This window comes from Sinohyriopsis cumingii, chromosome 12, assembly GCF_028554795.1.
Source record: "Sinohyriopsis cumingii isolate HCF-2022 chromosome 12, ASM2855479v2, whole genome shotgun sequence".
Lineage (NCBI taxonomy): Eukaryota > Metazoa > Mollusca > Bivalvia > Unionida > Unionidae > Sinohyriopsis > Sinohyriopsis cumingii.
In genome coordinates this window covers 54665174-54678136 of record NC_142972.1, presented here as the reverse complement: position 1 = coordinate 54678136, position 12963 = coordinate 54665174, and the positions used below count along the sequence as shown (strand labels likewise).

At 34.5% G+C, this 12963-nt stretch overlaps 1 protein-coding gene across 2 annotated transcripts in view; it reads right to left on the bottom strand.

The window, feature by feature from the left end:
- Positions 1–12963, bottom strand: part of LOC149786479 (uncharacterized) — a 106822-nt gene that overhangs the window by 70071 nt on the left and 23788 nt on the right. For both annotated transcript variants that reach the window (XM_089976934.1, XM_089976935.1), the window contains 2 exons: positions 10781–10842; positions 5600–5624 (listed from right to left, as the gene is read on the bottom strand). In XM_089976934.1, coding sequence (XP_089833060.1) covers positions 5600–5624; positions 10781–10842 — 87 coding nt within the window. The remainder of the gene's footprint in view (positions 1–5599; positions 5625–10780; positions 10843–12963) is intronic.

The following is a 12963-nucleotide window of genomic DNA, read 5'->3' as shown; positions in this document are numbered from 1 at the left end:
CTAGATTTTGGTCAGTCTGTTCCCATCTTATTGAGGCTACCAAGGGGATGGGGCTATTCACAGGGAAATGAAAACCTGTCAACAAGTTGGTTGAAACAGTACATGTATTTAGTTACAGAAGTCATCATGAAAAGTACATAAAAGCGAACAAGATATATGAGACTGATATGATTGATGAAGGCATAGTATTGTATACACTGACACATGTTAATGAGGTATTAAAAGAAAATGATTCTTACAATAAAATATTGTAACAATGTCAGCTCAAGTGGTATACATTTAAAATACATCCCGGAGATAACAAAAGTTATGAATTCTCTCAAAATACAAATACATGTAACAGTAAAAGACTTTAATGAAAAATACATATACACATAATTGAGATTATTATCTACAGCATAATCAATGCATAACATTACAATAAAATTTAAAGTAAATTTAAATTAATTAAAATTAAATATTGTTAGAACAACAAGTGGGCATGGGAGATAACAAGAGTACATGCATCTCTGAACTTCATGCAAGCTGCTTCTGTTTCAGCCTTGATAGTTGTTCTCTCTAGAGAAGACACTGCAACTTTTCCAAGTGACTATGTGCTTCTTCTGATATTACCAATGAGTTATATTGCATAAAAAATCTCTCCACACTTAAATTTTTTTGCAAAATCTAAAATCTTTCGCTTTTTCAATGATCATATCAAGATCTATGGATAAGGTGGAGTGTGCAATGCAGGTTTCATTGAACCATTTTGCTGTGGCCTCCTCCACATCTTCAAATTTAGCAGTCTTCTGCTTCTTCCTTTGGGGAGTGCAGTCACCTTCAATGTAGTCTTTCTTTACTGTCTCAGCAGCTTTCATCCATCCTAACAGCGTGTTATGTTTAAGAGAAAAAACTTCACAGACATCTTTGAGAGATGCTCCACCCTCAACTTCCTTAACAGACAGATATTTAGTTTCCAGAGACTGTAAATTTAATCCGTGTTTTACACTGCTGTTGGCAGCCATCATAAATATAAAGTTGAAAAGGAAACTTTCATGCCACAAAAAACTTTTAATCACGAATCACTTTGAAAAATACAAGAATCGATAAGATTGATTTCATTGCTTTTATTTAAGTCACCATGAGAGACCAACTTTATAGGACCAAACAAAAGCCTGTATTTTTTATCTGACCACAACATTAAAGCCTGGCGGCAAGATCAACTAATTGTTGAATAAAGTACAGGTCGAAACTGGCTGCTTGCCAACATAAATGATTAGGCAGGAAAATTAAAGCCTGGCGGCAAGATCAACTAATTATTGAACAAAGTATGGGTCGGAACTGGCAAAGGATTTGTTCAAGCTGGGACCAAGGGCTTCTGTCGACAGATACGTTTAATTTTTATCTTGACGTTGACATAAGTATGACAATTTTGGTAGTAATAGTAGACCAAGGGACCGAGACTTTGCTTTTTAGTCGAAACAGGCAGTTTGTTGACATAAGTGGGTAGGACTGAATAAGAAGAGAAATTACGGTAAGAGTGAATGCATGTGCATGATGTTCACAAAATTTTCCAAACAGGTAAAAACTCTCTGGGGCACAAGCAGCTAGACACAGCTTATTGCTGCTGGGGCATAACAGCAGTGATATTGATAACAGTGCTGGGGCTGAATGAGTTAACTGTGCCTTCAAAGCTTTCCTTGAGGTATGGAATGTTTTTTGATGCATGAGAGGGTACACAAATTCAATCTAAGAGCCATACAATGAATGCTGATCAAGTGAGGGCTTTTCTCCTTGAACCACGTTGCTAAACCACTTTTGTGACCTGTCATCACTGATGCCCCATCACTGCCAAAACCAACAACTTTTCCATGAGGAATCACCTTCTTTGCCAAGAACTGGATTTCTTTTAAAAAAATTTCAGCAGTGTGTGACTGGCCTTCCACTGACACATTACCAAGAAAATGAGTTGTAGAAACAAACATGGTTGGTTCAATGATTCTGGCATAAATGACCAGCTTCTTGGTATTTGAAAGGTCTGTGCTCTCATTAATTAAGATACTAATGAATGGACTACAACGTACTTTCTGCATTAACTCTGATTCTATCTGTTGCTATGGAAAAAAATAAAGTTCAATGATAAATCAAAGTCCAAAGTATTTTATTATTATTATTATTATTATTGTTATTATATTATTATTATTTTACTATTATTACTACAAGTATTTGAGAAATGTAAAACAAATATATTGTTAAAAAACAAAGTAAAATTATCAAAATTAGATGCAAATTCTGCAAGAACCTTAACCTAAGACCATGGAGTGTCTAAAAATGTTGCCTTGTAATAATTTGGTCCTTGTTGTAAGAAATGCCATCAAAGTGTTTAAATGCTAAAATAATATGGCACTAAAGTCTCTCAGTCTCAGTCTCTCTCTCTGTGTTAATTAAAGTCATTCAATTATAGTAATGAATGAAGTGATTATGCCTGTCTGTATACGATAATTTTAAAAACAAAAAATGTTGGTATTATATACATCATTGATGGGTCCCTACATATGCACAGTTGTGATATAAGCAGACCAGGGTCAATGTCATTTACTGCAATGATCATCAGAGCAAATAATAGTAACTGATTTGCTAAAGCATTATATAAGTTTCAAGCAGTGGGATTTTTCTGACTAATGTACAGTATCACGATGTCAACAGCGACTCCATACATGCTCAGGAAATTATTCAAACAACAGCGACTGTATCATCATTTCAAACAAACAAAAAAACATCACAGCGATACTGAAATGTGACCTGTCCAGACAGGAAAGAATTTCATGACAAAAGAAACAGGTACCAATAATCCAGATTGATTACAAAATAAAAATGTTTTGCACCATTAAACATTGACAGGAAGTTATGATGACAAGCTACCAAATGCAATTTCATTGGCCGATCACGCTGCTTGGTGCTATGTTTAGTAACACAGGGATTCCTCAAAATATGCACGGATTGGAACCTAAATGATCATGTCTTGGTTGCTTCCTAGTATCTACCATTTTTCCATCTAAATTTCAATAGAAAAAATGTAAATAAAAGAACTTGCCTGAAATTCGTCTACAGAAACCCCTTGATGAATATGTTGTGTTTCCTCTTACTCTCATGTTGCCAACATCAACACCGTCAACAAAATCTAACAGTGAGCCATATTTTAGAGAAGCAATATTCTCCATCACCAAGTAACAGGCAACTAATATAGCATGAATAAATGATTCAAATTTCTTGATGATAGCTGCCATGCACGTATTTTAAGATTTTCACTTCGTTTCAAATCCTGAATGTACTGTATGTGAGCTGGTAATTCAACATGTCTCTAAAGGGCTGATGTCCTGAAATTAGCATTTCTAAGTGTGAAAGAATTTTTTTGCTAGTTTTTACACACCATCTGCAAAATATCTCATTTTCTTCATTCATTTCCAGCCATGGTCGATTTTGTTTCCAGTCTGAATTGAAAGAGTACTTTTTCTCCAGGCGTTAGATGGACCCTTAGTTTCATCACCTCCATCTTTAAGCACATCATCACAAGCATCATCCAATACAGGATTAGCCTGAGGAAGTGTTAACTGTCATTGTGCCTACTGACAGAAACTTCTGCACCCTGATGTTATTAGACATGTTACTGCTAAAATAATGAAAAAGTGTCAAGAATTTTAACTGATTTTGCCATTTAACATGTTGTCCCATCAAACCAGCCTATATCAAATGTGCTCTTCTGACCTTTCTTATTAACCAATCAGAATTGAGCACATGACACACAGAAATATGTGACATATTTACAACTATACAAATACAACATATTCGCCGAGAGTGACAACCAGGAATTTTTCAGCAAAAAAATAATAAAATAACGCATTTTTTACCTAAAAAATATGCACAATTCTTATTTTTTGTTCAATTTGGCCCACAAAGGATTAAAAATCTTATGGGAAACCTTAAATTTGTGGGACGATTTGCTCAATCGCATGTCCTAGATGCAACCCTGTAAATCACTCACTGGTATCTCCATTAAAACATTCCCAGCTCCAATAAGCAAATATACTTCATAACTTTCAAAACTGTCATCATCACTATCATCAACAAAATTTCAGTGAACCACGGTGAGAATCAGACATTTTGAGTCCTATAGGTAGCCCGTATTTTAAACACACATTTGTAAAATTTCCTTCGCGATAGGTTCAAACTAATGCTTGCTCCAGAGCAGAATGTTAAAATCAAATTTAGTTTAACAACCATTCATGTCATGCTTGAAGAACCCAAATGTGTAAACAGCTGTTTACCAGAAAAACGTGTTGCAACAAGAAAGGTTAAATAAAATTGTATACGTCGCCAATCACATTTTCATATGCCAGACTTTGAACTAATCTGCAGCAGTTCTCCCACATCAAAGTTCTCCAAGTACACAAATTCATACAAATTTTGCACACCCTGACAACAAATCTTTTTAAGTATTTTACATATCAGTTAATGACTTGAACGAAGTCTCTGTTGCAAATATTTCCTGCTTTCACACAAGGAATAAGCTACATTAATTTCTGAGTGGTAGTTTTTGTTTAACCTGGACTGGAACAAGCAATAACCAACAATAAGCATTACATGTAACACATTTCACAGTGAGACCACTCGAGTGTAGCTTTCAAATCGTCCAAAGTAGACAAGATACAATTCAACACAGAAACTTTGCGTAAAAGTGGTTATTAAATGATGAGTAAAGTACTTCATTAAACATGTGGAACATGTTTGGAATGTATCCTATATACTGAACATGCTGCTGGCTTTATATAGTTAGCATGAAGGGGGGCAGATTAATTACCAGGTGACTTTGTTTTAATTTGTAGATGGCAAGTGAGTATTCTCAAAGCTCATTTTTGATTTTACAAAAGAGGGGCCCCGAGTGGCCGAGTGGTCTAAAGCGCTCTCTGTTATGGATCACTGCCATCTCACCTCTGTCTGTGTGGGTCTGAGTCTCGGATTCAGCCAATGTGGGTATGTGAGAAAGCTTGCCAGTAGCTCCTCATGGGTCGGTGGTTCTTTCCGGGGTTTTCCCGGATTCTTACTCCACCATCAATACTGGCTGCCATGTATAGTCTATCATGTGCTGAAAAATGGCATTAAACCCTACAACAACAACTAATAAAAATGAGTGCCTGTGACTGCAAATGCTGATTCAGATGAATTATAATTATAATTTTACAGAGGAACAAGGCAAACTTATAATAATTATTCGTGATTGCTGAAGACTAAAATAACTTGCATACTGTATCATTTTGTATCACTTCTCCATCTCTGGTATCGATGTGTATTGTTACAGCAAAAGTACTGATGCATCGATATATCGATAACTGTTTAACCCTATTAATAGCAAAGTCTTCATGAGGTACACAAGACTTAAAGAAGGGCCTGAACTAATTGAATTGTTCAAAGTAACAATGTTATACTCCATAATGTTGATACAGTCATCAAGAATGTACTATACAAATGGTGACACGTACACGTTTCTTAAAAACAAAAATAAATAACAAGCTTTTTAGCAGATATCTGAGAAGAAAACATGTTTCTTATTTAAATTACTTACCATCTGATAATGCTTTTAATTTGAGCTGAAATTAAAGAAATATGTATCATAATTATATGTCAGTAAAGGAATGCTACAGAATATGGTGCAATCTAAAGAGTAATAATCAATTCTAATAGGTGACATCATCATCATCATCACCATTATCATCATCCTTTATTTAAAGAGTGACTTAGTTATTCTAAGACTATTCTCCTCCGAGGCCCTCTTGAGAAAAGTATAGCAATCCGCATCATAAAAAAGATAATAGTAATTAATATTGATTTAATAACTTCAGTATGATAGATCTAGTATGACCCCGCTATAGCACACTCCGTTATAACACGAATTTGGATTTAACGCAGTCGTGGTCTTGTACACAAAAAAATTCTTTCTTAAAAGTACAAAAAAAAACATAAAAACTTTATTATCATTTTGGGGAACAAATCATGCATGAATAATACAAGACAATCGTGGCGTGGCTCCTTAAATTTTGTATGTATTTTTCTCATACACGAAAAAGTAGTTTTTTCTTCTTAAAAGCACAAAAAAATAACGCATAAAAGATGGTTCTGAAATCATGTAGGTCTTTGCCAATGTCGCATATTTGGATCGTTTTTCCTTATTGGCAGCAAAACATACCATGTGGCGATTTTTTCTTTACTGGCAATGTTGGCTGTTAAAACTTTTATATACAACCATTGGTTTGGAGTGCAGAAATTCAGAGGCCAAAGGAAAGGAAGCCGCAAACTGGATATACAATGCACTGAAATTTATCTATTGTTACATAAACAAATTCTTTGTCCATATTGACAAACCATCCAAACAGTACATTGTTATATTATGATCTGCTTATCATGACATCTAGCATGAGTACTATATGTTGTCAAATATTAGCTTTTTTGCTGTTGACATTTCTGCTAACGGAGATCAACCGGATGCAGTATTATCTCGTAATCTATATTTCATCGGATTTTCAGCCACTTGCTAATAATTAATATATTTACAAAGACTGACATTTGTATGTGGATGGTAAGTAAAATTCCTCTTCTTTTCACTCAGAATTAAATCCTTCAGAACACTCACATTTTATGTCATAATCCCTGTCATCAAACCTGAACACCTGCGTCTCTATCATCTGTTGACCATTTGTTAATTTTCGGACGCATGCGTGGAAGGCAGCATCACACTGCTACCACAAACATAAAAAAACAAAAAAAAATTTTAAAAGTAAAAACTACATCTTACTTATTGGTTTATTCAATAGGCATGGACAGACAGTAATTAGAATAGTCCAAACAATGGCCAATTCCTTTTTAGAAATGTACCCAGATAAAATAGTTTGCTGAAATTTCAAAGGAAATAGATTACCTTTGAAGCACCAATTGTTATGAAAACGTACTCAGCAAATGGAGAAAAAAAATCGGCATCAATCATGCAATACATTTGATGTTGCCGCCGCAATAAGAAATGGGCATTTGTTTGGTTCTCCAAAGCTGTCCTTTAGCGGTGACTTCAAAAACGCATGCACCCTTCATCAAAGAAAGCCGATTACAATCTTTCAATAAAAACAAAGAACTTTTCATCAAAGGAAGTCAGTTCCAAACTCAAATGAAAGTGATGGAATCTGATGGATTTTTGCATTTTCCAACGTGACTGCAACAAGCTAACTGTGCTCTGAAAGTTTTCTTTTTGTAGGGAAAATGTTTATGCTTATGAATGCTACCAAAGGCGGCTTAAAACGCAAACTAACTTTTACCAACTTGGGACATACTGAAAAGTAAATGTGCTTCGTCATTTGTTACGTGATTGTGCTATATTTTTCCACTGAATTCAGACCAATATGACCTGTGACAAAATTAATGAATATTTTAAAGCTCTGTGTGTGCATATTTTAGATGGAATCACTTGTATTGTGGATTCAATGTAAGCGGGTGAGTACACAGTGTTGATACTATTCATACTATACATTAGATATGTCTATATAAACAGTATTCGCGTATATGTACCAATTCATGGTTCTCTAAATAAAGTCAACTATTATATATGTCTTCTCTGTTTTCACTAAAGATGTATTGCTCATTGCATCAATTTAAGATGGTAACTGTGCTGATGAAGCACATATTTTACTGCTCGCATTTATCACCTACACACCTCCCTGCAATTTTTTTTGGGTACATGCATAATTTTCTATGTGATGTTGATCTCGATTGGTAATGTGTTCAATAAGGCATGAAGACACTCTGGTGCAGCTGCATATAGACATTTTATACAAGAACTGCCTTGTGAAAATATATTCTTTCATACTTCTCTAAACAAGTCTTTTGATGAATAATCAATGTACACATCTAAGATAATGTGTGCTGTCCTTTTCTGACTGTCACGCTGAGACTTGATGAAGCTTCCCCATTCAGCTGAACAATAATCCACTGTTGGAAGAATATATGAATTTTAGCAGAGAATGCAACTTTCTGTACATTAAATATTTCTTGATAATGCCGAGTAGGGCAGTCTGAAAGTAGGTGCTCTACAGTGCGTGTCAATATGGTCATCCCATTGTAAATTATCATCTATGGATACCCCTACAAACATTTCAGGTTCAATATTTTCTAACTGATGATTTTTTATTTAAGAGGTAATTCTAGGTTCCCTAACTTGTGTAGTTTTTATGATGTCCCCAAAATCATACATTTTGATTCATCTTCATTAATTACCATCTTATAATGCTGTGGTCAACTTTGAGATCTAAAAAGATATCTGTGCGTTGTTATGGGCAACTTTGAACTGAGCATAATCTTCTGTGGATAACTTGAGTATCTAAACTTGATGTATAAAAGTTTGCATCATCTACGGTTCAATTATTTAATGGAAGTACATTTACATAAATAAGAAAGATGAGATGGCAACAACAAAAAGACAATAGTGCCAGTTTCTGAGCTAATACAACCAATGGTTTTTAAGACCTTTTTTCTCAGTATGATCGAAACCAGTTTAAATAAGAATAATCAAACTTACAACACTTCGGTTTTTGCAGCAGAATTTCTTTATCAATTACCTCAAAGGCTCTCTTGAAGTCAAGGAACACTATCCCAGTCAAAGAACCATTGTACATTTCTTGTAGCCTAATATTTGCACACTTTTCACAATACAAATACCAAGTCCAGGTACATCACTCAGAACTAATGTCATTGTGATGAAACCATTGTTGCATTGATCTTAACATTTAACCCCAAAATCAACAGCATTTTTACTTGATCCAAGAGCAAATGGTCGACAATGTTTTGTCCAGGTATTAGATATATAAATAATTATATTGTGCATAAACTATCTTTTTATCCCAACAGAGCCACCTTGTCCATCTGACCCCAAACATTAACAGGCTTCTTCCTTACACCATTTGGAAGCTGACTTGGTAAAGATGTGGTACAGAACTGAAGTTAATGTGTAGAAAAGTTAAAGTTAAAAGACGAAGGGGGTCATAGCATAAGACGCTCTTCCAAACTGCCAGACGTATAAAAAGATAGAACATGATTCAGACTGAGTGAAGTATATTCTATGGCTGGCTCATTCTAACCAAGCCCGAAAAGATTTTTATCCAGCAGACCACACTAATCTGAAAATTTCACAGGGTAAAAGTAAAACTGTATAATGTACTGTTACAAGCACTTGCCCATTACTACGTATTCTTAGATACAAATAAATGTGCTGCATTACTGAAGGAAGTGTATGAATGTAGCTGTGACTGTTGTGTAATTTTCAAGTGTATATAAAAAATACAGTTCAGAACCTTCATGCAAATTCTAATTCATTTTTGCTTTACATACTAGGCAATTAAAGCTCAGGGACCAACAGTAATTTGCTAATACTGTGACCAACCGTCATCAATAGAAACTTGCATGCTTTATTAAAAATAGTTGTTACTTCCTTCCATTGAACCTTGATGACATCAGAAAGACATAAACCAACTTCTAATATCCTTAAAATCAACGTCATAGTATACATTTCAGTGGGTTCATAAGCTCAATTAAAATACCATATTGCAAGTAATGACCTTTCACTTGACCCCAAGGATAATTGGGTCTGAATTTCAAAACCCCTTTAAAAAAGTGGAGATATGTTGATAGTCATACGTGTACCATTTTCATTCAGAACCGCAACAAGTTTCAATTAAAAAAAAGTATGTTGAGGCCATAATTTATGCAAAAGGGGTAGTGATAAGATTTTTAAGCTCACTATAGTGCCATACTGAAGATCAGCCGAGTACCATAGCTTTATACAGAACTAGAAACAAATTGCTATAGTATTGTTGTAGTAAAAACTTTATCAATATGACTGTCCTTTTATGATACATAGCCATATTAACATTGTAAGGACCGTAATCAAGGCAGCCATTATTAAGGTTGCACCATTTTAAACAGGAACAACTATTTATTGTAAGAAAGTAGCTTTTCAATTAAAGAAAATGTCACAAGGTATCATTTTTATTTTCGACCAACTTGATACCATAAGATGTCTTTTACTTAAAATACAACAACCTGTTCAGGAGGAGTTATTGCAGATAGATTTTCAAGACAGCCAACATGGCAACCATACTGGATGTATATGGGATATCCATTTCATTTAGGATCAAATAGAATAAGAAGTCTTTTAGCAAAACTCCATGTCAGTATGACCATTCATTCAGTAGGAGTAGCAATAACAATATTTTTAAGATGGCCATGGTAGGAGCCATATTGGCTGTCAGATCCTCACCATCTTCATGCAGGATCAACTAAATAAGAATTTTTTTAGAGATGACTGCATATCAATACAACCATCTTGTTCAGGATTAGTAACTAGAGCAAATTTTCAAGATGACATTATTACAAAAGTCCATGGAGCACCATTTTCACTCAGGACCAACTCCAACTATAAATGAATGTGTTTGAAAAGTTTCATGGTCGACTTCCCAATAGCATAGGCGAAACAACAGTAATAAACTTGAGCTAACAGGTGACCGTTTGAACTAAAAATGACAAAAACTAAATATTTCAAGTAAAAAAATGCGTGCAAGTAGTTTAAGCTAAAATACAAGTTGATTTTCTCTGCCTCGTCTCTGATGCAGAGTACAAACAGTAGGTGGAAAAGATTTTGAGAGAACAATGTCAAGTTTAATTCTTCCTAGTGTGATAAGAAAACCAGCCTTAGATCATGACCAAGTACCTCTTCTTCCAACTGGGCCCAGTCTAAATCAGCCAGCTCTATATCAAAACCTACATCTGCTTCTGCAATGATAATCAAAAAAAATTATAAATTTTTTGAATAAACATCACCCTCTTCAATTTTTTTTACAATATTCCTTGGCAGAGACCTTCTGTATAAACTCACCGGTCGAGTCCACTTGCAAACAACATAGACACTGGTCTGCCATCAAATAATCCACCAGCAGATGAGGGTCTTCTTTGTTCTATTGATTCTTCATAATAGACTGTATAGTCTCAATTTTGCTGGCGCATTATGTGATGGTAGATCTTGGTCTGTGTAGTATGCAGCTGGACTCAACTTCAAAGTGAATATGTACATTACTCTGAAATTACAACAAACAAAAATCATCTTTTCTTTACCAGCATAATAAACCTATATATAAAGGACAGCTGACCATGATGACCAAACATTTGTTCCCTTAACGGACTGTGCATTTCACAGGTTTTGAGATTACTAACAAATACTCTGTCCCATGTAAAGCCTTAAAAAATAACCAGTTGTTTGCAAATACAACTTTCCTAGAAACTTATATGTCAATCACTCGTATGTCACTTGAACACATGCACATTTAAATCAATTTCTGTGGACAAAATTTCTAGGTCTATTCCCTTCAAACTCTTCATCATAACTGATCAGACTGACCAACTGACTCTTCAGAAAAGTACCAACACTGGGAAGTGCACCTAGCAGGGAAAACTTGTAAGATCTATGGTTGTGCATTTGAACTAAAGTTATCCAAGTTTTCAACTTAATTTCTTCAAGCCTACGAGATTTCACAACAAAATATTTTCTTCCATGTTTTATAAATGCAATAATCATTTTTATACAATATGATCTTAAACCTGATACTGGTGAGAAGATCACTGAACTAGTCTTTGATTCCATCAGCATATACTGACATGCTAAGTTTGTTTTTATCTATATTTTGTTTTTATTAAAAACAGAAAAACACAAATTATTGAACTTAACACCATTCAAGGTAATGTATTCTTCAGATGGTACAGAACTTGAAGTCCTAATATTCATGTTACATATAGTCTTCAAAAGTCTCACAAGTTAAAAGTTTATCAAGTTACTTCATTTTAAAATATACCAGAAATTTAGTATTTCCATATGAATGGAAACATTTCATCTAGTGCCACTGCATAAAAACGTTCTGGTGGTTCATCAAAATATGCAATATAAGAGACAAATGACATCTTTCTCTTATAATTTTTGCAATGTCGTTGAAAGCATATACCTGTAAAGCGACTGTGTGACAATGGAAACACCAATAACCGATCTTACTATACTGACCATCACAATCAACATGTTAAAACTTTAGTCACAGATTGGGTTGGACATGTCACAAGACACCATTTATAGTTTTCACTTAAGTTTATGAAACAGAAATGTTAAAATGAATAATCATCAAATTTAGAGAGTCAAGTTAATAGATTTTTTTATGTCCAACGTGTAGTTTTCATGCTGCTGCTATTCTTTATCTGTGTAATTTCAATTTTCAGGTCCTAAATACATCCATGGCAATGATTTTTCCTCCCATTTTGTAACTGCTGAAAGCACCACAATGTTTCATTACATTACATTATCTGATACAATTATTTGCAAGCTAGTTTAGTTTTAAGCATTTCTCTCATTCTTAAAAAAAAGTCATTTACATTGTTTTTTCAACTCTACCCTTCATCACTTTGGATTAGGGACAGTGGAGTACATCATGTCTGGATTTGGGGATCAGTGGCATACATATATGTGGGTTAAAGGGTTGAGGACAGTGGGGTATGTACATGTCACTTGGCACATAATGAAAGAGATTAATTTCTAACAGGTATAAAAACGTTTTTTATTTTTAACAATGTGATATACATCACTGAAAAAGTCTCTCTTGTGAATGGATAACTTCTACCCTGTTAAGTTCCTGCAGAGTTTCTCTTAAATGCAATACAGTACCTGGTTTTGTCTTTGTCAAACTGACAATATAACATTGTTATCTCTGACAGTGTGATGTGCCTGCTGAAGACGGATAGAAAGTATATTCCATTCACCAAATGTTAGCAACAAGGTATATGAAAAAACAACTGGTAACGTGATACCTACAGCTGCGCTATCTAATAAACCCTAACTGCCCAATGTATTTACTCATA